Raw genomic sequence first — 27,484 nt, forward strand, 5'->3', positions numbered from 1 at the left:
GTCGACATCATCCAATCAGAAAGCAGCTTTCTCGAGCTTTACGGCACTTGTTTCAACCTGGCGACCTCCATTTCAGACTACACTTGAAAAATATGTTGACACAGTTCTCGATTAAAATTTTGAAAACTGAACAAACGAACATTCCGGGATGTCTAATATATGGTTGAGATTGTACGGTAGTGCTTCCCACGTACAGTGCAATGCCTCCTCGGTTTAAATGTTTATCCCACGGAAACGAGAGATAGACGATAATTTTGACGGAATCAGTCGTACGAGCCGTAACTGTCGTTCGGAATACACCGTGTTTACTTTTTCGAGGTTGCATGATTAGAAAACACATTCCGACTGTCACTTTCATGATCTGGTAAGCGACGCTTTGATTGGTCGGATGAAAGGTCGTTCTGACGTGACCCGTAATGGGATGTCCTCAGATTTTAGTTTAGCCATAGCGAGAACTAAGATCTGATTTTAATGAGATTGATGCATCTGCCTAATTTTTCATGATGAATCATGATACAGTTTACGTGGTTTCTGTACGTACGTTGGGTTTCTTTCTGTCCAGTTTGTGAGTGTAACGATTAAAACCTATATTTACTTATGGAAAAAAACTAACTAGAAAGTTCAATGAAAAGAAATTGATTCTGAAATTAATGCATCTTTCAATACATATTTATGAAGACATATCGTCGACTTTAAGGTCGTGATACACCGTTCGCCACGGTCCGGTCGTCCACGTGTGACGTCATGTCAAACAAGATAACCATACTCGGTTGGAGCATCTATGCAATCGATACCAAACTGCTACATTAACAACACGGACAATTCCTGGGTGTGATCAATTAGTGGCAGGACTGAGGGAGCATAACATCGGCCCCCGACGTTCAGCGATACGCCCAATTTTGCTTCAACGTCTAGCTTGGTGTAGGCAGGCATCTGAGGTTCAGAAGACACGCCTGGGACAGTATACATTATTCTGCAGGCGTCCATGTGTCTAGGAGAACGTTTTAGCAACGCTTGCGTCATCAGTTTGGGAGAAGACATGTAATGGTAAGGGGTGGCATCTCACAACTCATGGGAGAACACAACTCATCACTGTAAATGTCAATTTGAATGGTGTACGCTATCAGTCGAAGCCATGTTCTACCGCTTCTACAAATGCAAGGACGTAACGTAACGTCGCGTCGCGGGAAAATGGGGTCTTCAATGAACCGCTACTGCCACGCCTGTATCAACGTAAATGGTGATCACACCCGATATCAACATTGTTAATTGAGGTTTAACATCATCCCTCCTTCAGGGCGTATCGCTGCGTCTCCTGTGAACAGGTATGGGTTTTGTCAACGAATTTGTTAGGATAAGACATTGATAAGATGAATGACCAACCATTATGTTATTTTCATTTCTTAATTCTTAATCCACACACCCACACACTTAGTGTGTCGGCCAGTTTCGTCGAGTTAACATTTATTTGACATTTTCCGTCACATGTGAGGAAAGCCCGAAGTGATCAACTGCATAAACACATTTTCACAAACATTTTTTGATTATTCTACTTTACTGCTTAAAAAAAAAAGTATAGTTACAAATAAGTCATGTAAACAATGGACACAATCGCAATCAGAATCTTACTTGATTTTTAACATAGGTGAAATGAATGTTGGACTGCAAAGCATGGATTTCCAACAAGACGTGAAATATGTGTGGTTAAGGGATGTGGGTGAATTATAAAAGAAGGCCTTTAAGTTATTACTCTGTAAAGGAGCAAATATGAGCAACTGTCGGTTCGCAAATAGGAATCACCGAGCTCCGAAGGGATGAAATGTTTTCTTTGCACGTGCCGACTGTTAACAGTATATTCTCTAACATAAAACACTTTCCTACTTTTAGAAGAAACATATTCGAAAAATAAACCACAAATTTGTAATCAGTATTTATGCTGAGAGAGTTTCCTTTTCGAAATGCACGTGAATGTTCTGCTACTGATGCACATGCGCCAAATTCCGTCGCGACTTGATCTTGACAATGCATGTCTGACACAAGGCTCATACAACTGCGTATCAAATTATCAACATTTTATCACGATTTGGGAGAATGCTGACAAGGATTATGGGAAATATATAGCATTGAACACTGATGTATTTATTTCTCTTTTAGTTTTTCTCATCAAAGGATGATCTAATTACTTTAACACGAGCATCGTTACATGTAACATAATATACCACAACATTATGCATATTCTTTCTAAGATTTTAAGGATTATACACAATTTGTAAAATAATATTAAATAGTTAATTTCACACAGTTCTCTAATGTCGCCGTAGCCGAGATCGATTATTACATGTCCTCAATTCGTACTAAGATGTGAGACACATGTTTTCGGACAATAATTGAAATAATTCACTTGAGTTTCAAAGACAAAATATTTCCTTCAATTCTAAGTGCACATTAATTAGATCTATGTTCAACATAACGTAGGCATGAGTAATTGACAACCAACTGTCCATTCGTGAAACATAAGAGTTCATTTGATTTTAAATTCTAATAAATAAATTGCAACCGATTCCGTGGCATTTGATTGGCTAACCAAGTAATATTTTCTTGTGTTTATGTTTCCATGAACCGAGAAAAATAGGCCACGTCCAATTAAAGCCAAACACATACCACGGAATCGCTTGCAATTCATTAATATCATAATATGAAGATAATTATCAATATTCTGGAATGAATTTTATGACATCCCGTAGTGTTGACGCTGCTGAGTCGATGGTGAACAGAATGACGGAGAAATGTCTCTTGACACGTTCCCAGCGTGCCTCCACATCCGGGGCCTTCTCTATCTCAAACAGCAGGTCAACCAGGCCAGGGAAACTACTTCCGGCGTAGGAATCTGTGCTGCTCTCAGCCAGAAGGAGGTGCCTGAAACACACATTGTACAGGTTAATAGCTTCAATACTGAACACTTAGGGATAGGGATATTAATACATGACGGTAAGTAGACGATTGGATATTGTACAATCAACTGTTGTTTTTGTTGTTATAGTTTAAAGTTTTAATACGTTTGATTGGGTCATTATATAGGTGAAATAATAATGATTGCGGCGTAAAACAAGACTAATTCAGAAATATTTTAACACAGGAATCCTTGCTTATACTGAAAACTATTGCGGGCATCGGCATGAGGGACAAGAGTGCCCCGGTTGTCGAAGGCGCCGTTATTCGCTGTGCAGAGTTGCGTCCCTTAGGTGTGTCAGAAACATGTGACTAATCCCAGATTCGCCCTGATTTGTTTCCGGGTGTGTCGGTGCTCGTTGGTTTCACCAAAGTGGGTAAGATATAAGACCTGCATCACTTCGGGCTTTCCTCCCACAGCAAACTGAAACGCCGTGATATGACTGAAATACTGTTCAAAGCGGCGTTGGGCCAAATTCATTCACTTATTCACTCACTAACTCACCAACAGGGGTATATGTATCTGTGGAGTGTGGTATTTTCTTACTTTTTCTGTGATCTATCGGGCAGACCCTCATTGTCCAGGAACGCCTTCTCGAGTAGCGTCAGTTGGTCATTCACAGCCCGGATAGCCATAGGACTGAAACACAAGTAGCTTTAATTTACACTGACCTCATTTGGGCGACCCGAATACTAGTAGCTTCTTTGCACAGTGTCAGTGCAGACATCCGCAAGTCATGGTGGACAACCAGTTATGCTGAGAATATTTAAAATTAGCAATTGCAATGTGACCTTTAGAACGATTTCAACTTTTCGTGAAACAAACGTACTTTAAGATAACTTTGGGTTGTCTGCATACATGCACTGCGTGTGGCAGCCATAAGAGTACACTATTCAGCAACGGAGCCTGTTGTTCAGCCGTGGACGTACATGTGTCTGTATGCATGAGATTTAACTTTATTTGGAATCCTTTTAAAGCCCTGTGCGAACATTGGAGTTTAAAAATACCAACAAATAACGAGTTCTTGGTTAAAATTGACCGAGATGCGACTTTGAATACTCCTAAGGCTTTTACGATTTTGACGAAATCAGTTTTGTATGTACAATGTAAATTATGCACAGGTCCAAATGTACCTCCAGTGAGTAATGTGCTTCCTGGCTGTTTGTGTGTCATTGTAACCTGACGGAGAGGATCGCTGTTCACAGTACCAACCATGGCTACTCCGGGCTCGATTATAACGGAGGGCCTGATTATGACTGTGGGGTAAAATAATATTCACCCTCTTATTCCAAGAACAGGTAATTTCATACAAGTCACTCAAACTACAAAGGCGTGTATGTCCATTGTAGAGGCTTATATTCATGCATATATCCTTCAAGGTTTCTCGCGCATTGTGAATATGGATGTTCTAGGATTCTAGTTTTGTCAAACGTATAATTTGAATGTTTGCTCAAATTCGTCCTCCGTCATGTTTACTCACTCATTCCTGTTCATCTTGGCCACTCTGTCGTTGAAGGCCTCCACCTCCGTACTGAAGTTCGCGATGACCTCCCGAAGATCATCTGGAGATATAACACAGGAGTGAGTGGGATGCCAAGCGTTAAGGTCAATCAATGAAGAGCCTTGTTTGCACTTTACCCAAGGTACCATGATGACAGTACATTACAAACTCACAGCACTTGATCTAGATTCAACTTGATGGTGTTTATTTCTGCATGCTTGTACACACGCACAAACATTAATTAATTATACAAGGCAAGACAAAACAAAGGATTTCAAAGATGACATGCAAAAATGATATACACAAAAAAAAGTACTTCGCACAGCAAGTACCCTTATAGAAGGCCTGTAGTTTGATGTTACAAAATTTACCTTGATGTACAAGTTGTGTAAAAAGAACTGATGCTTATTTGATTTTCAAGTTTTTGAATTAATAAATCATTTTAAAATGAAAAAAAAAGTTCCTTTAGAGCTTCATCGTTCATCAACATTTGTGAATCACTTTGGGGGCTCTCGGTTTTTTTACCTCGTTTTGGGCTTTGCAAGCCAATCATTCTGTAAACTATCATTATATGGCTTGCGGCCCCCAAAGTATTTTCATTTTCACTCATACCCGCAGGGTATCACCCTTTCTACATAGTTTCATTTGATCTTTTTAGATCTACCCGCAGGGTTCTAAATCATTTTCATATATATTTCAAATTTACTTATGCAACCCGCAGGGCTGCCTTTTTATACTACTTACCCGCAGCGTAAGTTACCTTTCCAACACCGAGTCAGCCCCCGAATCATATGCCAAGTATTGTATATAATAAACATTTGATCGTACTCAATTGTTTTTGTTGTCACTGCACAAATTTAAGTACATTGCGCCACTGAATGATGGAGAAGTGATCATTGTATTTTGATGGAATTAACTTGATTGAGTACGAGAACACACGTGTACAATAGTACAGTTTCATGCTACCTACCATAATTAGGAAGTTTCGTTTTCAGCGTGTCGCCGTAGTTCTTATCGAGGGCTTTCCTGTAGGTGTCGAGGGCCCAGCTGTAGTCGCTGACGTTGAAGGGGATTATGAGGGAGTCGGCCAGAGAACGTACAAGCTCTGCAGCCATCCGGGAGATAGCGCGATGATACTGGGGGTAGTGGGTGAGGGCTGACATGAGTTTGAACGCAGCATTTATTAGTTTTCTGCTATAATACGACGTTTAAGTTTTATGTGGAATGCAACGTCGGTTATAGATGCTTGGTTAAAACCACGTGCATGGTTGCTTTGTTGACAAACAATGGATGATAATCAGGATGAATCTTGGATTTGACCCCGTAACCAGCAGATCGGGGAAGAGAAATAGTACAACTCTGCTAAGCATCTTTCTCACTGAAATATTTCGTGACACTGTTCACTTGCCCTGCCTTTGCAAGTGTTTGTGACGGGTGTTATTCGCGGGGAAGGATACGCTTAACTGTTTGGGAACACCTGGTATCATCACAATTTGATAGTAATTCATAAACACATGCTAGTGATATAGTTGGAACCTCTACCTTTATGTAAGTTTACTCTTTCAGTTATTAATTGTTAAATGTCCTTGTTGGGAGATGTGTTCAAATAGGCTTTGTGTGTTCACAAATCCCATTCCTTTTTGAAAATATATATTGTTCAAAGCACATGCTTAGGGTATAGTTCACCTGTTCAGTGGACTGCTTTTAGTGGATATTTTGTATGATTATGGAACAGAATTTGTCGCTTCTATTTCAAGCAAGTACAGAGGAATCAATTAAACCTGTCTCATCTCGGAGCCAGACAATACCAGTAGGGAGAGTAGGGATCGATTAAGTGATATTGCTAGGATTTTGCCAGTGGTTTGTTGAAACATGTCATTTCCATCAGCGAAATTTCAATTCCATAAAGTGATAAATGTATCATTAATAATATAAAGATTTCGTCAGGTAAATGTTGGCAGGGCATAAGGATATTGTCATTTCAAATGGCTTACTTCAAATTCCTTGTCAATAATGTTTTTGACTGCATAGAACGTCTCGTACACAGAATGGTAGAGCGGATATGACGCCACCTTGTATTTGTTCTGGCAAAAGGAATCAAAACGATTAATATGCATGTTGTAAACACAGGCTAAATAACATGTAGTCAGTATATGTTTTCACATTAATTAGCATATATGTAAGATGCTACAGTTAAACGTTTCGAATACATTGTTTCAAGAGAGTGACCAGGTAGTACAATAAATCACTATAATTAAATGTATGTATTTTGAGAAAGTATTATAAAAAAATGTTAGGCTCGGAATGTGAGAATAAAAGAACATAAATATCTACCACCAAGTCAGGCCGAAAACCAGCCATCTCAGACCACATCATCAACTGCCTAATCACAGTATCATGTGGGCAATGTACAAATCCAATCAAACACGATCTATGACTTCACGACACGGAAACTAGCATTTCAAATCCGCCAATACGAGCATTTAATCAAGGACACCTCAAGGATATTTCATACCATCATGCCTACAATGGAACCGTGAAGATTCGGGGGTAGAATAGTTCTTCAGCAACCCATGCTTGCCTTCAAAGCTGACTATGCTTGTCGTAAGAGGCGACTAACGGGATCGGGTGGTCAAGCTCGCTGACTTGGTTGATGCATGTCATCGATCCCAATTGCGTGGATCGATGCTCATGATATTAATCACTGAATTTTCTGGTCCAGACTCGATTATTTACAGACCGCCGTCATATAGCTGGAATATTGCTGAATGCGGCGTAAAACAACAAACCAATCAACCAACCAAGCCTACAGTGAATTGATAAAATGATAGAACAGCCCAGCTATCATCTCTAATTAATCCTGTCATCACTGTACAATTGTAGCCCGTCATGCACGGTTGGCTTCGTTCTGTTTTTACTATATCAATCAACCATTATCCCTTTCATGCATACGGGGGCACGGGTGGCCCAATCCTCTAAGGCGCCGCAATTCGCTGGGCAGAGTTGCGTTCCTTGGGCACGCCAGAAACCTATGATTGTGGGTTCGAATCCCGGTTCACCCCGACTATGTTTCTAGGTTTGTCAGCACCATACCCGTGCTCGTGGGTTTCACCGAAGTGGTAAACGTCTGAGACCTGCATCACTTCGGACTTTCCTCCCACATGAAGCTGACACGCCGTGATATAACTGGAACACTGTTAAAAGCGGCGTTAAACCCAACGCACTCACTCACCCTTTCATGCATACCCTTGTTGTTTTTGTTCATCCTTATTAGATGTACATACGTCTCACTGACTCTCTTGCTTTACAACAGTAAAGGGATCCATGCCGAAACGTCGAATCATAGTAAAATAAAGAAGATGTCAGTCATAAAATATCTTGTCTTATCTTGATAAAATATTACTGCTGTTTCTTGATTTAACAAAGAATATTTCACATACAGCGTTGTAGGTGTATCTGAAGTCTACAGCCGTCACGCCCGCCTTGTGTAGCAGTGGGGCGTAGTCGCTGCCGGAGCCGGGAGAGGCTATCCTGTAGATGTGATCAGAACAACAGTTAACCTTATGCATGAATGTTTGTTTGTTTTTTAACGCCGCACTCAGCAATACTTCAGCTATATGACGGCGGTCCGTTAATTATCGAGACAGGACCAGACAATTGAAATCATACGCATCGATCTATGCAATTGGGATACGATGATATGCACCAACCAAGTCAGCGAGCCTGACTACCCGATCCCGTTAGTCGCCTGTTACGGCAAGCTGAACATCTATTCTGGCCAGGATCTTTACGGGTCTTATGCATGAACTGCAGGCAGTGTTTACATGGAGGATTGAGATGCTGGGACACTTGATAACATATACATGTAAACCCTATATCATAACATATATATATTTAATCATGTATTCTTTGTGCACTCAAGGCACATTATGTGTAACGAGAAAAGACAAATTAAAGGACAGGCGATCCTGAACCTTTATTATATACATTATGTTTTAGATAAAAGCCAAGAAACATCATACATGTATGTATGTTTCGATTTTATTCTTGAGAAGAATGGTAACATTTTGGTTACCCCGAACAAGATTGTGCTTAGAATGACAGATAGCGAACCTTTCTGAATTCTCATCGCTTCAGTTGTCGGAAAAGTGGACAACATAACACAGAAACCTTGCAAAACAATCTTAAGTGTCTCAAGATCATCCCAACGTTACGAACACGCTGTGGATCGACCCTGCGCCGTTATACACAACCGATCGTGTACTACAATTCTATCTTCCATTCAGCAATTTCAGTTGACCTACATATACCATATCTGTCAAGGACCTTCTCAGGGTAAGTTTCAATGACCATTGTATGCGGTAGCATGTCTTACAGAGGTATGTTCCTGGAGTTGCCGTCTTCATCCTTCCAGGGGTAGGTGTGCAGCCAGGTGTCGTAGGCCGTCGTCCTCCCAGCTGCCCTCTCAGCAGGGTTAGGGTTTGGGACCTGTATGTACAGTCTGGATTAGACTCAGTACTCTCAGTGAGGCGACTTTAAAGCCTCTTTGGACAGTATGTTTGTATTTTGTCGCCAGCGTATTGACATTGGTGAAAATATCTACGGTTCTGACAAAGTCACTGGAATTTGGACACGTAATTAGCGGATCCTGATATATAAACATGTGATAAGCCCCTCCGGACTCTGGTAGACATGGCCCTTTGACCAACACCTGTTGCAGTTGCGACTTTGGCCTAAACCACTTAAATCTCACTCACAGCTGCCCGGCAGAAACCATTGTGCAGACAGGTTTCATAAAAAATGGTTTACTTTGGCGAACAGCCTCGCTTTCCTTTCATCTTTCGAAATACAGCTAAAATACGTTTGGCGTTGCACCAATCTCACTCAATCAAGAGTTCCTTGGTAAAGGTAATAATGGTCATTTTTTTCTTTATCAGTCTCAGAGTAACTGAGTGAATGAGTTGGACTTAACGCCGCTTGGAAAAATATTTCATATATACCACAACGTGTCAGCTTGATTTAGGAGGAGAATCCCAAAGTGATGCTATTCATAGACATTTACCACATTGGGGAAACCCACGTGTTTGGTACTGACAAACCTAGAAATTTAATCAGTAGGATCTGGGATTCGAACCCATGACCATAGGTTCCGAGACCCTTAAGAGACGCAACTCTGAACAGCGCATAGCATCTTCCCTTGGCAAGAACGTCCACTGGCCTTTTTATCAAAATCTTGTTTTAACCCTTGCTACTTTAAGCCCACTTTCCTGGTGCTAAATATGATTGGACTATCGCACATATCGATAGTCAAATCATTGAACGTTTCACAAAATCAACATCCACGACTGGTACACCTTCGTACGAAAGTGATTACCGCTGGAATATGTATCTTCCATCTTTTAAACCCCCCACCGATTGCCTATATTTTTGTGTCAGGGATGACATCGCGTTTTCGTTGTCTGATCGACTTGGTCCTCTCCATGGTAGTCGCCATCATTGTGAAGCTATACGAGATAAGAACAGTGATCTGATTGGTTATCGCGTTTTCATTACAAGGGGCACAACCCGTGATTTACACGAGGTGGCGCCAGGGTCGAGCCCAGAAAGTTGGCCTTGGTGTGGCAAGGGTATTAACTAGGCTTTGGTATAGGCTGGTGGACACGATTGCCTCGGGAAGAAGAGCGCATTGAGGCGCCTTATACGACAGTGTCACACTTGTCCCCATCAGTGAAGGAGAGCATTGAACGTCATTAGGCGAGCACTAGGCATCCTGGATGACGGAACGTGTCACGGTCATCTGATGCTCATACTGCAACCACACTATTTCTGTATTCACCTTCTTTGCCGCCTCATACGTAGCACGATACAGGAGCGGCGTTCCCAGGGCACGGATCGTGTCGTTCCCTAGCCGGAACATGAAGTGAAGAGTCGATTATATTTTCACAGATATGCATCATACATCATAGGTATGTAATAAGCTATTTTTGTTTTTTATAATTATGAACAAAGTGATATTTGTGAAATATAAATGTATTCAGTTTTTACCTTGCATTGAAATGTCTACGTTGACATAGGCGACCGCTCTTTCCCTTAGGTTTTTCCGGTATTGCTGAAGACGAAATATACTTATGTTACAATGTCAATGGAAGAACTATAACTTACGCTACGTACGCTAGTGCTTTCAACATGTGCTCTCAGTGGACCCCTGAAGTCTTACCCTTGTGTTACTCACCTCCACCCAGTCACTGGACCCCAGCAAACCGTACCCCCCTACTTCCTCTGTCACTCACCCCCTCCTACTCTAACTGGACCCCAGCGGACTGTACTCCTCTACCCACGTGTTACTCACCTCCACCCATTCATTGGACCCCAGAAGTCCGTATTCCTCTGCTCCCCAGCTGCAGAACATGATGGACCGACGGGGGCGCCACTTGCCTGGAAGAGTCATGATGATAGACTGACAAACATTTAGTGTCCACAATATGCATATGGATTGTCTGTTTGCGTCCTGCGATAGAGGGACATAATACGATCGTAGAGGTCGTTCACAAGTTCGTTCACAAGTCCTATAAGATTGTTATCATTTACAAACGTGTGCTTTGTTGGAGTGGAGTGAGTGTTGTTTTACGCTACCTTTGAAGCGATTTCAAGGAAGACAAAATGGAATAATTATATCAAAGTATCTTTGATAACTCTAAAGCAAATGAGAAATCGTTTACGGTTTCTAAAACTCGATCAGTGGCCAAGAAAAACCAATCCCATAGAAGCCATGAGTATATTACAATACCAACAAATCAATCATAGCTTGCAATATATGAGTTTGTTTCAATGTGTCTTCTTAGATTCAAACAGTTTGACAGTTATAGTGTGTTTATCCTTCAGCTAACTGACCACTCTTGACCAACTGCCCGGTGACCCTGGCTGTCTCCATCATGACTGCTGTTCCACTGGACGGGTCAATAGCCCCGTACACCCAGGCGTCTCTGTGGTTCCCCATCAATACATAACGATCTGTGGACATAATAGTGTATGTAGAATGATAGCCATCGTCATTCCTTCATGGGGTTGTATACAGTGTGTTCCTCCATCAATGCATAACGATCTGTGGACATAATAGTGTATGAAGAAAGATAGCCATCGTCATTGCTTCATGGTGTTGTAAACAGTATGTTCCTCCATCAATACATAACGATCTGTGGACATAATAGTGTATGTAGAAAGACAGCCATCGTCATTACCTCATGGGGTTGTATACAGTGTGTTCCTCCATCAATACATAACGATCTGTGGACATAATAGTGTATGTAGAAAGATAGCCATCGTCATTGCTTCATGGGGTTGTATACAGTGTGTTCCTCCATCAATGCATAACGATCTGTGGACATAATAGTGTATGTAGAAAGATGGCCATCGTCATTACTTCATGGGGTTGTATACAATGTGTTCCTCCATCAATACATAACGATCTGTGGACATAATAGTGTATGTAGAAAGATGGCCATCGTCATTGCTTCATGGGGTTGTATACAGTGTGTTCCTCCATCAATACATAACGATCTGTGGACATAATAGTGTATGTAGAAAGATGGCCATCGTCATTACTTCATGGGGTTGTATACAGTGTGTTCCTCCATCAATACATAACGATCTGTGGACATAATAGTGTATGTAGAAAGACAGCCATCGTCATTACTTCATGGGGTTGTATACAGTGTGTTCCTCCATCACCCCTCCTGGCATAAAGTATTGTGGATAGCTCTGAATCTTATGCGTAGATCTGAATATGAAACTGATGAGGTCGTTCACTAATCTTTCATGTCTTGCTCAGATGGATAAATCAATGAAAGGGAATCGGCTATAAGGCCTGCTAGGAACACACATATCTGCCCTTGATTTGCTAATCGGCAGATTTTGAAGCGAATATTACTTCCGGCGTGTGTAAAAAGTCGCTTATTATCACTGTTTGAATAGCGCAGAAATTGGGCTCATTGAAGAAGTGTTATTGTTCTCCAAACTGTCTACATGCTATCATTTAATCATTTAATGTCAACAGGTAATTATTGACCTGCGCCCCTTAGGTGCCAAGAATTGTTTTACCATTAGCCATGGCGGGTAGCCAAAATATACAAATGCATGTCCCTGTTTGTGATAGTGTATCTCTTGACAACATTCTTACCACAATATTTAAAACAAACTTAACAGCGTAATATCACCCTTTCGATGTGGAAATTATTTACAATGAATGGGATAAATTAAGTATACAAAAGGTTGCACTAAAATTTCAGTGGTTTATGACTGTGTACCTCTCATGATCACGATGATAAGGAGGATTTTCTTTATATCATATTTGAAATGACACAGATATGACAATTTAATTTTAAGTTGGTATTGGTGTTGGCATTGGTGCCAGCCATTGGATGGCTGGGGTCTTTCTTTATATTTAAACAGTTTACGATACTGTAAAGATCTTTATGGTTTTTTTAATATACATCCATCCAGTAATTAAAACTGACTACGTTTTTTGTCATTATTTAGTGCTGTCTTTTATAGTTTTTTTCAAGTAGGTGACATTTGGTGCGGAACTTGGGTTGCTGTGCACAGCTTTCTATATTCTGAAAAGGAACTGGCTGAGCTAGCCCAAAGTGTGATTGTGCATACATGTACATGTAGAATACCTAGTTACTTAAAACATGTATATAACGTTACTATAGAAGTCAATGGGAAAATATTTGCTTTTGTGTAACCTTGCGACCGTCTGTCCTGCCCATTCGCTTAATCGTGGCAGGCAGCGGTAAAGTTAGCACAAGTTCATGCAAGGGGTAGGGCTCGCTTAAATAGTTGGCAAGTTCAAATCATGCACAATCATGTACTTTACTACTTCACTGGATGCGCATCTGCTAGCCACACAATGCTAGTACAATCTGGTGAGGTGAATGGGGTTTAACACGCATTCAAGTTTATTGCACTTGTATAGCGACGTGCGTGCACTAATGCCGGTTTCACAGTGCTAGCCCACCGAGATATAATATTGCAGTTTAGCATGTATGCCCGAGTCAGACAAGTATACTGACAACCAACCCGCCAGTATTTGTGAAGGTTATGTTTAGACATGTTGTCTTACCGGGTTCGATTTGCCCTCGTATAACGCCGATCACGTTGTATGCAGTCTTTATTTGATTTCTTGTTGAAATGTTCATTTGGATTTTCCTGTAAACATACCATATTCATGATTTTTCCTAAAACTATTGAAACACAAATACTATATGCCATACATGTAATAGTTTAGAGTGAGTGAGTGAGTGAGTGAGTTTGGTTTAACGCCACTTTTAACAGCATTCCAGTTATATCGCGGCGTGTCAGCTTAATGTGGGAGGAAAGCCCGAAGTGATGCAGGTCTCAGACGTTTACCACTTCGGTGAAACCCACGAGCACGGGTATGGTGCTGACAAACCTAGAAACATAATTGGGGCGAACCGGGATTCGGACCCACAATCATAGGTCTCCGGCGTGCAATAGTTTAGAAGAATATAATATCTAATTTATAAGGACCATGATGATACGCGGTCTATGTCATGCCATGTCCGTTTGGTGTGTTATATTCCCAGTCCACCATTTGGTGGTTGCAGGGCACAACATAGATCACAGTTCCACATGGGTGCAGCACGGAGACCTGGTGACCATAGTACTATAGTGACCATCTTACTACATTTCGTAACGAAATAACAAATTGAATGTAATGACTCTAAACTGACGTGTTGCATAATTCACTGGGTTCCGCTGCGAGCCCTGTTAGACACCAGGACTAGAGATCTAGGGAAGCAGCCATGATCCCTCAAAGACTGGAGTAGATTCCCTTCGCTAAAGGGCAATAACTCCAGCCGGCAATCCGACTGGTTGCCGCGAAAGGTGATCACTGACATGGTGATCATTTGAGGCAATCGTCTTTTTTGTGTATATGATAGTTTTGCCTAGATGATATTGACTGTCACTGTCCGTGTGACTAAGGCCTGATCTTTTGACGCAATATATTAATCACAAATTCCAGAAAATAAACCCGCAAAGTTTTGGAACCGTTTTTGACGATAGAATTTGAGACTCATATATATGATGACGAAATTATAACGCTTTTGAGTTTGGGATGATAAATATCATGTTTTATAAACAAGATAAAACAAAATTAATAACACTCGCGTGTTAACCTATATTCATTATGATAGTCGGGACCCATGTGGAACCCAGTTGGCATAAACCCATCTTCCCGAGGCAAGAGAGTTAACTGACTATAAAAGTCCAGTTTCCACCCTTGCCGAACTAGGCTGGTATTATGGAGCTATATTTTGACTGGAGTAACGAATCTATGCATTGTCCAATCAAAATCTCGCAACGCAATTGAAATCCGGGTCGTAAACTGTCGTGCAGATTTCGGTCGATTGCAGGATTTGCAAAGCATGTGCACCGCCAACTCGTTGTCAACACTTACAGCTATTTTCCAAATCTTTTCATGTTTTTATTAAAGGTGCTCGCGTTATTTGATGCACTTCGCGATGTAAGATCCGTTTTATCACAATATAGATCTTGATTATCGATCAGATCGTCTGGGCGCCGCCATTTTGTTTGAAACAAATGCAAGTGATGGAATCTGATTGGTCCATAGGAGAGGCTCAGAAGGGACATAACTCATAATAACCACTGGTGGCGCTACGATCGAGAGCAGGAATTCCCGCCTAGTTCCGCAAGGGTGGAAACTGAGCTTTAAAAGTCAGTTAACTCCCTTGCCTCGGGAAGATGTCAGAAACCTTGACCAGTTGCCACCGACAAAGAACAATAACACTTCTACTGATATGAAACCAATGTGAATGTAGGTTTACTTTTATACAACGACCAGTTTATTTCTCCTCTATTCCTGTTTATGACACAGATATTTGCTAGGCGCCGACTCAACACGGCTGTGTACATACGTCAGACTGTAAGGTCAGGCCGCGTGTTTACGTTCGGCATCCACCCGACTCCTTCAAACACACAACCATGAAGCTGTTCAATTCCGATTTATTACGCAACAACGTGTCTGACCTGCCCGTCTCAGACTTTGCTAGCGAGTATTTGCAAAAGGAAACACGATTTTGTGGTGCAGTAGTACATACGCCTTCATAGAAATTAGCTTCGTTCAGACCGACATCTCATACGTCCCGCATTACTGTAGTGAAACCCGTTAACTCGAACTCACTTATCTCGATATATCATTTTAACACGATGCAACGTGATGATCTGGTCGCATCGGCTCTGTGGTCTGATATCGACACATTGATCTAGTATCGACACTATGATCTAATTAATATCGACAGTATGGTCTAATAGCGACCCTCTGGCCTGATATCATCGTTCTGGTCTAATATAGACACTCTGCCGGCCTCGAACTACGTGTAACTCGATATGACATTTATACATTGTCCTGACTTTGTATTGCATTGACCTTGAACCCTCCCCGAAAACAAAATATGGACGCTCATGTGTCAGATGATCGGAGTGAGTGTGGCTACACAGCTGGATGACGTCCGCCAGTAAATTATCGAAACAATCAAACCAGTTGTTGATAGCAAGTTTCCATGCAAGAACGATGGCACATATCATAAATACCCGATGCTCATTAGCTGTCTGTTATGAAAAGCATGAGGCATTGTGAACCATTTGCGGATTGTGCGCCACAGACAAGAAGCATTTGAGAGCTATGGGCGGTCTGACATATTCCACTAAGTGAAAACAAGACATTCTGTGTGTAACCATGGGATACACCCCACCCAACTCTCACACCCGCCCAACAGCAAAAGAAAGCATACACCCATGTTTCATGGTGGTTACAAATGAAACAAACAAGAAATGGTTATTCGATGTTGATGTAACTGATTTACGGGTTTTAATGTTGTGTTTTGGCCCTTGGGTTTTCGGCCGTCTTTCGGCGACTGTTTTCAGCCTAGTAACGTTTTGATAAGATTTGTCATCTCTTCGTCAAATTCAGTTTTCAAGCGTATACTTTCTTTTGCCTGACATTGTTCCATGTATCTTAACAGATGCCAGAAAAGAATACAAACAATATTCCGTGTCCTGAAACATATATGGAAGTTGAGCGTTTATATTTCTCCCAACAATTTAGATGTAGGCATAGGTTGGAACATGGATGGCATTAATTTTAACTGTGGGCTTCACAGCCAAAACAGAAATTATAATTATTGGCATTGCGTACAGTGTGTGAGAATCATACCCACCACCCTGTCTTTTCCAGAGCTGGCCCCAGTCTATAGGTGATGTTCAGACCCCCTCTCCAGTCAGGCGGGGCCTCCTCTCCGCCAATCTCTCTGTGGGTCGAACAAATTGAAAAGAAATGAATATGTATGCACCTCAACTAACTTCACTTTGCTTCCTTGGATATTTAAGATGACCAAGAAGATTTTTGATTGAAAAACAACAAGACTTCACCTGAGTATTTTTTCGGCAATGTCATATCCGATAGGATGAGCTGGTATTTCAGGAAGTCCAACTTCAGAAGCATTCTCAGGATACCGATATGCAGTTTCTGAAATAATGACAGGTTTACGATAAATAGCTGAATACAAACCAATACGAAGCACACACGTAATAATGATGTCATGCGCCCTTCCACGGTTATGACGTGTTACAGAAACCAGTTATAACGTCAAATGAAATGACGTCAGAGCTGTCAGAGCCTAACATTGTTGACGTTGATTCGGTTTCCATTATAGAATATCGCCTTTCACTGTTATACTTAAGCATTGAAAAAATAGAAATGATTACATTGTAGGAATGTAAATCGTACAGATTTCAAGAAGTTCATTGTGAGTGTTTGGTGTCAACCTACTGATTGCTGGATATCCTGGTGTTAGCGGGTCGCCATTTCCAGTGAAGACTGACCCCCTTTGTGACCCTGACCCTGGCAGCCACCATGTTTCCGGGTAGACACGTGGGTCGCCCTTCCACGTGTAGTCAGCTGGGTCTGAGAAGATGATGACACCAGTCGCGCCGTGGTCCGCAGCTATCTGAACCTACAGTTCCACACGATGCCATGCATCAATATCTTGGCACTCTGACGTATCCATTATCTGTCAAACACGAAGCTCGACACAGGCTGAATTTATATACTTTGAAGTATTGTGTTTTAACTGTGCTAGCATCACATGTGTGAAACAGCTGGAAAAGCCACCATAGAGCTGGAATATTGTTCGGCGTTAAACAACAAACAAACACACAAAAAGACACAGTAGCATACAGTGTATTGGCTATGGCAGGAATAGTCTTCCCAACATACGTCACGATGTAACGTGTCTACATGTAACCTACAGTACTTAGACTAGATCTGCACAACTACATCTTACAACTGTAAAACACTCCTTCTGGGAACACAGTTATTTATCAGGAGGTGAGGTGAAATTGGGTTTAACGTCGCGTCCAAGATTATTGCACTTATATAGCCACGTGCATGTACGTGTGTCTGTGTGTGGCTGCTTGTACTAGTCCGGACTTATGCCGCAGTTTAACATGAATACCCCACTCAGACACAGTATACTGACTCCGAGCCGACCAGTCATTGTTTTAGCCCCTAAATGCCGAGCGCCAGACAGGGTAACAACAAGTACCATCTTTTAACGTCTTTTGGTATGACGCGGCAGGGGATCGAACCCCGGACCTTCCGCTCGGAAGCGGTCTTATTTATCAGGAAGTCAGGATAGTAAGAACAATGTTTACCGGGATCAAAAGACCGGTATGTCTGGCGTATGTATGTAAACTCTGTAAATAGTCTGATTTCTATGCACATTTGAAGTGTTTAGTACAAAAGTTGGATTTACGTTGTAAATTAGCCATGTCAAGAACAGAGATGCGAGAGTGGCTGTACTCAATGCCCTGCATTATATACATATAATTCAAGAAAAGTGACAATCCACACGAAACACTCACGTAATCACGATTTCACGCGCCTAAATCATTGACAAGGAATGCAGACTCCATTGTTGATATAATACATGTTATGTGCTCTGACGTATTATATAACAACAGCACAATAGTAATTAATTCAAACTCTATAATTGTTGACGTCTTCCATACATGTTTGTTGCCTGTGTTCAATTTTATACTATTTGAAACAATAAAAGATCGCATGTATTGAATGGAAATCCAATGGTGACAACGCGTCGCTAAGGGCACATCAAGGATGTGATATGAGGAGTGAATGTTAAGAGCGGCTGCTTCCTTCGCGGATCCGGGCAACTGCCTGACATCGTCTTGGCATCCTCTGGATGAGGGTACCCATGAGAACCCTTCAACGTTAGTAAGAATGCGGCGCACACGACCTACACAGATATTTTCAAATGGGTTAAGATCAGGATCTTTAGCTGGCCAGGGTAGCCCACGGATATAACTGTATTAAAACTCACTGAGAAACGAGCTGCGACAACCAATTCAACGCGCAAGGTGACTGCGACTGGACACAAAACCTCATGTCAAACCTCTGTGAGTCGACCATCAGCACGCCTTAAGCGATGCCAGCCCATACTATAACCGAGCCACCACAATATCAGTTGTGCTGTGCTATGGTACAATGCTGGTATAACGCTCATGACAACGTCTCCAAACACGATTCGGTCATCTCTAAACCTCGATTCTTCACTGCACATTATGGGACGCCAATGACGAAATTGTCTGACGCTGCCGGGTCAGTCTTGATGAAATCACTGGTCGACGACATTTTAACACTGGAGCGTACAGTTCATTGACTAAATCTTCCGTGGCTTATGGCTTTATGTCATATAATGGTCCGAATCGACCTCTTTAGGCTGTGGTCTTGTCTGGTTGTCTTCGCTGCTTGTCGTTTTATATGTCTACAACGATCATGACATATTTTGACATAACCGGCTTGCTAATGGGTATTCAGTAACCTTGAAATCACGCTTATATATTTGTTGAAAACACTGACAGACTGTCGGAGTGAAATCTCCGTCCTAAGCATTCCAAATCTTGCCATTTGTGCGCTCCTGTCATCAATAGTCTCGACATGATGGTCAGGTGAGGTGAAATGGGGTTTAACGTCGCGGTCAAGATTATTGCACTTCTTCAAAGCCAGTCCTTGTTTATCCCCTTAAAGTCGGACACCAGGCAGGGTAACAACAAGTACCATCTTGTGACGAATGTTTGGTATGACGCGGCCGGGGATCGACCTTCCGCTCCCCGGGCAGGCACTCTATCCACTAGGCCACGGAGACTTACTTTTCATTGTCATTCATTGATGCAAAAAGATGAGGAGACAGAACCAGTATAACTTTAAAGTCCGATAATGTGCAGGCAATCAAACAATATAATTGCGGTACCACAATGTCAAGATTGAAAATTGATCATGAAAACAGCACCACACAACTGTAGTATATTGTATGACCTCCCTGTGCAGCCATGCAGGCAACATCTCGTCATCTCAAAGGTGATGACAGCCGCCTGATGACATTATTTGGGATCCGGTTCCACTCGTCCGATGAGGCTTGTTCCCAAGCAAAGTGTTTGCTCGTGTTGTCTCTGTCTGAAATGTCTACCAAAGCGATTCCAAAGGTGTTCTATGGACGACAGGTCATGGCAAACGAGGATTGTTACTTCTAGCCAGAAAGTCTTGTGTCAGTCTGGCGGTCTGGCGTTGTCCTGTTGGATGTGAACTCCCTGGTGCAGCTGACGAAAAAAATGTAATCGCAACAGGGCGAAAAACTTCATCTGTGGCCCTAGGTGCTTTCAGTTTGCCCCGTATGACGACAAGACGTGTCCTCCTATAGCAGATCCCTCCCCATACCACGATACCTCCTCCACCAAAGGACTGACCTTCCTGGATGCAGTTTGTTGCCAATCTCCTCGCCTCTACAACGTGACACTCGCGCTCGGCCATCAGCATGGAACAAGTTGAATCGACCTTCATCTGTGAACAGTTCCCAACAGTACGGGCCCAACAGAATCTGTTCTGGCGATTGAGATAGATCAAGGTCTTTCCTTGGAAGGGTCGTTAAAGTCGCTGTCACTGTCCATGACATCACTGTCAGGAACCGGTTTCGCTGATGAAATCCTCGCAAATATCGGTCCTCACGAGGGGTTGTGACGCGTGATCTGCCACTCATAGGTCTGTCCCTTGTATCTCTGGAGAATTGGAGCCACTGTCGTCCGGTTGCAACCCAAGGTTCATCGCGCCTAAAGTAACCATACCATTTGCTGTCTCCCTTTCTTCTGCAGTTAATCTGGGCATGCTTGGAGCGTTCTTTTTTCACTTGTGACACGTTCCCATCGATGTGTTCACCGTCCATATCCATCACGTGCATTCTTTCTGATTTTGTGGTCAAAACACATCTTTTCTACAAAAAGTGAGAAAGTAAACATCTCCGAAATGCACGGACTTTGACTCATCACACATGTTCCATGCTTTCCGAAAATCGTTTCCAGATACTTCAGTGGAAGTATAAATGAGTTACTCAAAAGAATATTGATCTAATTCCGATGCTTACTATATTTTGCGAGTCAAGTTAAAAGGTGGGTATATATCACTGTATCAATACTGACCTTACTTCCCCTGAAGATCTTCCCGTATCTGACGATTACGATCTTCCCCGTGACGTTCATGCTGGCGTTCTTCTCCAGCCAATCATAGTCCTCCACTCGCCCGTAATTTACATACACCATGTCACCCTGGCAACAAAAACTCCGTATTCTGATCTATTGTACTTATCATCGTCCAAACTATTCATTATCAGTGTGAAGGACATTTCTTCAATATGTGTTGAATTGGGTTTACTGTAGCTTTGAACAAACTGTCAGTTTCTGGCGAGCCTAATGGGCTGAACTCTACATTGCGGGTGCGCAAGAGATTTTTACAGGAAGAGGAGATTATACATTGATTACAAAACAACAGGCCATCTTTGTGGTCAGGATGACTAAATGTCCCCACCTCCACTAAGCCTGCAGGGGAGTAAGCGTTGTACGGCGGCAGCGCATCAGGGTCATCCTCGCCAGTCAGGTTAGCTTCCTTCAAAGGAGACTCGTACACTATCCCCCCGGTTTCGTTCAGGACGCGCACCACGTTGGGGTTGTTGGCGTCGGGGAAGGACAGAAGGACGTCATACGGCGTCAGCTTGACGTCATCAAACCCCCACTCCATCCATTTATCCTTGATCCAGTTACCAAGGTCAAGGTTATTTTGAGACCCTGCGACGTGTGGCTTGAGAGTGAGAAGTCTGGAACATAGATGTCTGTGTGTGAGAAGTCTGGAACATATATGTCTGTGTGTGAGATGTCTGGAACATATATGTCTGTATGTGAGAAGTCTGGAACGTATATGTCTGTGTGTGAGAAGTCTGGAACATATATGTCTGTGTGTGAGATGTCTGGAACATATATGTCTGTATGTGAGAAGTCTGGAACGTATATGTCTGTATGTGAGAAGTCTGGAACATATATGTCTGTATGTGAGAAGTCTGGAACATATTTGTCTGTATGTGAGAAGTCTAGAACGTATATGTCTGTATGTGAGAAGTCTGGAACATATGTCTATATGTGAGAAGTCTGGAACGTATATGCCTGTATGTGAGAAGTCTGGAACATATTTGTCTGAATGTGTGATGTCTGGAACATATATGTCTGTATGTGTGATGTCTGGAACATGTATGTCTGTGTGTGAGATGTCTGGAACATATATGTCTGTATGTGAGAAGTCTGGAACATATTTGTCTGTATGTGTGATGTCTGGAACATGTATGTCTGTGTGTGAGATGTCTGGAACGTATATGCCTTTATGTGAGAAGTCTGGAACATATTTGTCTGTATGTGTGATGGCTGGAACATATATGTCTGTATGTGTGATGTCTGGAACATGTATGTCTGTATGTGAGAATATTACTCCATGTGCTCCTAAGGCGAATAGCCTATCGCAGACTTAGTAAGATGTCATCATGACATGACCTTCTTTGCAACCTCAATACTTTATTCATAAGTCACTCAATCACGTGCACTATTGTTTATAATGATACGAGTGACCGACTGTCGTCTTGACAGCCCTAATCAGTGTCCTGGTCGCAACTAGGCAACGTTAAAACATAGAAAAACAATCATGTGTATGTGATTTCAGTATTAAATTATACTATTGTATAATAATAAAAGACACGCCCTATTTTGATCTTACAAAAACATGTAAACACACTGAAACATGCGACAGAATGAATGTAGTTTTACGCTCTAGGTTTCATCATAGTCGGCTCTCATAGAAGGCCAGAAAGGGAACAGTGACACCTCACCGTACATGACACTGTGTGCACCAACCATTCTCCTTGTTTTTTACTTGTAGCCACCGGAATAACATCCAGAATCATAAAAGTTTTTTGAACAGAATTGACACTTTTATCACAAATCCTCTCCCATACGACGCCATGTACACGGTCAACATGTAAACAGACTCAAGGATTTCAAACAGCGTTTAAGAATTTCGACAACTTACTATTTAAAATCACCAACCCTGAGGCATCGCAATAGATCACTCAATCTGTTATTAAGATATTTATTTCTTTATATGTTGAAATGTTGACTTACGACACAGCGTCGTTCCTGGTTAACACGAATCGACCCACATCAGAAGAGACAGCTTTTATTGATTATCATAAAACAGAAATACATTTCCGACAGTGCCTTCATACTGCCAAAACAACTTAACAATACACACCAAAAACCACAACAAAAATATGTTTTGAAAACAGGGGCACACCAGTAACGAGAAAATATACATGAACACACATGCACACGCGCGCGCACACACACACACACACACACACACACACACACACACACACACACACACACACACACACACACACACACACACACACACACACACACACACACACACACACGCACACACACACGCACACACACACACACGCACACACACATTCCAGTCTCACTCGTTTTGTTGTATATTTGATTGTGATAAAATATCGTATTATAGCTGGAGTATTGTTGAGTGAAGCGAACAAACAAAGAAAACGCAAAATATCAGTTGGTGCATCTCCTTGGCGACCCCCCTGCAGATGTCAATGGAGTTGATTGCCAGCACCACGTTGACGTATATATCTAGTGACAAGCATGCTGTATGTTTGCGTCCATAAACGGCAACCAATTAGACCAACAGCTGTCGTATTCATCAGCCAAAACAAACACACATTGTCCCGTGAATCAGCCATTATCCGTTCAAAATGAGACCCCCACAGAATCTATACACAAGGCAATAACAACATTTACAAAATATTTTTCTGTGACATTTACCTGAGGTATTCCTCAATTTTCGTATTATCCACTGCATCTATAAGTTGTTTGCCAATTTCCGGGTCGCCATCTTTGATGATTGTTTCTGGGATACCGGGCAGGAAGACTCCATCTTTCTCAGGTGTAGACTCGGGTTCTGATTGGCCAGGACATATTCCGTAACGACCAATGAGAATACCAACACACAATCCGACCAAAACAGCACATAGTCCACCGAGGATTAAGTTGCGTTTTCTGTTAGAATGGTACTTGCCTGAACCAGAATCGTCCACCATATCAAATTTGGGCATGTTGGTGTGTATACTGAACCAATAGATGCAAGGACTCCTTACTTTGAAGAATGGCTGACCAATGGAATTTGTTGATCATGTGCTTGGAGGAGTAGGCATAGACGGTATTCTTGTACTACATAAATAGATAATAGTAATAGTAAATAAAACCTCCACAAAATATAACGAAACAATCACATTCTGTAAATTTAATTTTATCACCTTCACTATTTCTATTAATTATCCCGAGACTCAAGTCATTATAAATACTCAGTCTTTTGTACATATCTCAATTGTGATATCACATGACGCTAATACTGTAAACATATCTGGGGGGGGCTACGTAAGTTGTGAAAACTTGTTCTCAAACCTTTTCCTTGTGAATAAAATATGTTTACATAAAGCGAGTCAATAAAATTCTACACAATACTAAGCACACGTGTAACAATAATTTCGCGCGCTGTACACATTACCGTTGACCAAATGCATACGTCATATTGATTGTTAACGTAATGCTGACAGCGCTAATGACGTAATGCATGCATCGTTGTTGACGTAATGCAGCCATCGCTGTTGACGTAATTCATGCATCATTGTTGACGTAATGCTGACAACACTGTTGACGTAAGGCAGATATCATTGTTGACGTAATGAAGCCATCGCTGTTGACGTACTTCATGCATTATTGTTGACGTAATGCTGACAACACTGTTGACATAGTGCAGACATACTTTTTGACGTAATGCTGACAATACTGTTGACGTAATGCAGACAGCGCTGTTCACGAAATGGTTAAAGCGCTGTTGACGTAATGCATATATAACTTTTGGCGTAATGCAGAAAGCGCATGCATACATGTTTGCTGACGTAATGCATACATCAGTTTTGACGTTGTGCAGACACCACTGTTGACATAATGATAATGCCGTAACACTAGCACTAACGTTAGCTTCTCAACACGAGTTTCAATAATTAGGACACTACCTATTTCCCCACTACATGAGTGTTGATACCGAAAAGGTTTCTCCTACAGAGTTTACAAGTATTCTGTCTGACTTCACGTTTTCATGTAATTCATTTTGTAAAATAAGTACGACACAGTTGTATCTATTTCTTCGGTACCTAGAATGCGTGAACATAAACATCTCTTGTAAATTATATTTTAGGCATAAAAATCGAATATATTTTATAAGCTTGTGGGAAATCTGTGAAACGATCATTTTGAGTGGGATAAAACTCTGTTATACACGGGGGCACGGGTGGCCCAGTCGTCTAAGGCGCCGCGATTCGCTGTGTAGAGTTGCATCCCTTGGGCACGCCAGAAACCTATCATTGTGGGTTCGAATCCCGGTTCGCCCCGATGATGTTTCTAGGTTTGTCAGCACCATACCCCTGCTCGTGGGTTTCACCGAAGTGGTAAACGTCTGGGACCTGCATCACTTCGGGCTTTCCTCCCACATTAAGCTAACACGCCGTGATATAACTGGAATACTGTTAAAAATGGCGTTAAACCCAACTCACTCACTCACTGATATACACGCAACACCAAAGGTTAAGTTCATACAATTTTTCAACAGTTTAAATTTACAATTAGAAAGGACTATTTTATTGTGCGCATAGTCATTACATTTTCACTTAATATGATACACTAAAATATCTATCTTGGCCAGGATAGTCTCTTCATAACTATCACGTGTTAGTGCTGTGACGTTTCACCAAGACGTCAATGAAACCACAATACCAATCAAACGAACGTGTTTATTTGATCTGTAATATAAACTAATAACTAAAAGCGACAAAACCCTTTCCAAACAAACCAAGTTAACACGACATTGCCGTACAGTCATGATGACAAGTCATCTTTTCCTCGCAAACTATTTTTTTCCTCGTCGGGACAAATACTGCATGTCTATGTGCTAACACGTCCCTGTCTCTGTGGATAATCTGATCCACGTCTGTGTCGTACAGTAGCCCTACAGCGGCCATCAGTCGGAAACCACTAACAGCAAATGTCCTGTTTTGATTTGGTCACGGTTGCATTCTAAACATTTTGTAAAACGTATTTTTAGAATGCACTTCTGGTGACTTTGATGAACTGTTTTAAACTCAGTTTCCCTCCACCACATGAACTCGTTGATCATGATTGTCAAATCCTTCATTTGATATTACACACCTGCACATTTGTCAGATCTGTTCTTATACGGCATATCCAGCCTTTTGAAACGGTATATTATCAACAAGATACAGAGTAAATTATTGCAAATTGATCAAATGTGTCTATCATACCAAGAATTCTGTTAAGTCTCATTTAAATGCCAATATTACGATTGTTGCTAACCAAGTTGGATCGGGACAATTTGCTATACATGAAGAAATCCATTTCAAATGTAAGGTTTAATTTTGAAATAGCCCCTGGGGTGTTCCAGTTGCAGAATTACATTCCCAATAAAGAAACTATACTATCTCTACCCACAAGGAATGTTTCTTGTTGTGGTCACGTGTTTGTACTAAAATTTAGTTTCTTGCATACTGTGAAGTTTACGTGTATCAAGTTTAAAGTTTGCATAGGGTCTTGTAAATGTTCTTGAAAATTTGTTGTTTAAACTTTCATAGTATGAAACGAAATCCTTTACACCCGCCTTCCATGATGACCATGATGAAAGCTGTACACGAGGTTTCTGAATACGAATGATTATGTCCTGTGTTACAGGTAGAACCCGTTATAAAGGTTTAGGTCAATAGTCAGAATTTATTGATCGTCACTACAATGGTGGCCAATAATCGGTTCTGCCCAGGTGCGTCACGACTGATGACAGTACCATTGCTCACTGTAATTGTTTGTGCCCGTATGCATGATCTTGAATGCATTAATTTAGATACCCAGGAGCACAACTGTGTGCTTGTGTTAAGAACTTTCAGTTTGTGTTCATGTGTAAAATACTTTAAACGTAATTAGCGTATCGCCTTCACTATTCAATTGTCTACATGTCCCAATTATATTTTACGCATATGACACTTAAGCACTATTTTGAGACGTTCCCGTTACAAAGTCAATCAATCAATACACCAATAACGATCACGGTGCTAACATTCATAGAAGAACATATTTTAAAAACAAAAATATTGAAATGCTAAGAAATCAATAAAAATGTACGCTGCAACGTTACTAATGGCATGTCAAGATATAAACAGACAAGGAGCATCTACGTGCACACCTACCTTGCACCTGTCACGTCGGGGGCGCACTGAGACTTGATCAGCCTAACCTCATCTCCCCATGACATTGCCTGTCTGTCTTAACGCTTCATCCGCCTCATGACCTACTCGTCTGTAGGGGGACCATTTCAAAACACACAGTGTCGGATATGGACTGGTTGACTATTTTGATCTCGGAGTATTGGTTGTCTCAACATCCCAAATGTACAG

General features: G+C 41.5%; 1 protein-coding gene across 1 annotated transcript; it reads right to left on the reverse strand.

Annotated features, from left to right (window-relative positions):
• Window positions 1–1,532: 1,532 nt before the first annotated feature.
• On the reverse strand, window positions 1,533–27,389 carry LOC124140948 (N-acetylated-alpha-linked acidic dipeptidase 2-like). Its single transcript, XM_048403666.1, has 19 exons — window positions 27,278–27,389; window positions 23,790–24,194; window positions 21,427–21,712; window positions 21,042–21,167; window positions 17,323–17,506; window positions 16,923–17,019; window positions 16,712–16,801; window positions 13,573–13,658; window positions 11,343–11,462; window positions 10,801–10,886; window positions 10,497–10,560; window positions 10,288–10,355; window positions 8,827–8,939; window positions 7,892–7,982; window positions 6,446–6,535; window positions 5,422–5,587; window positions 4,431–4,512; window positions 3,497–3,589; window positions 1,533–2,916 (listed from the first exon to the last, which is right to left on the reverse strand). The coding sequence occupies exons 2-19, from the start codon at window positions 24,077–24,079 to the stop codon at window positions 2,709–2,711; spliced, it is 2,340 nt and encodes a 779-aa protein (XP_048259623.1). The 5' UTR covers window positions 24,080–24,194; window positions 27,278–27,389; the 3' UTR covers window positions 1,533–2,708.
• Window positions 27,390–27,484: the final 95 nt, after the last annotated feature.

This window comes from Haliotis rufescens, unplaced genomic scaffold, assembly GCF_023055435.1.
Source record: "Haliotis rufescens isolate VD_foot unplaced genomic scaffold, xgHalRufe1.0.p SCAF_3, whole genome shotgun sequence".
In the NCBI taxonomy this organism is placed as follows: Eukaryota; Metazoa; Mollusca; class Gastropoda; order Lepetellida; family Haliotidae; genus Haliotis; species Haliotis rufescens.

Bases quoted from the DNA above. Each gene is read 5' to 3' on its own strand.
- LOC124140948 (XM_048403666.1), bottom strand. From the start codon at position 24,079: ATGCCCAAATTTGATATGGTGGACGATTCTGGTTCAGGCAAGTACCAT. The intron at 13,659-16,711 runs GTGGGTATGATT...GTATGTTTACAG, and splicing joins GCTCTGGAAAAGACAGGGTG to GAAAATCCAAATGAACATTT. The intron at 10,887-11,342 runs GTCAGTTAGCTG...TGACTCTTCCAG, and splicing joins CGGGCAGTTGGTCAAGAGTG to GCAAGTGGCGCCCCCGTCGG.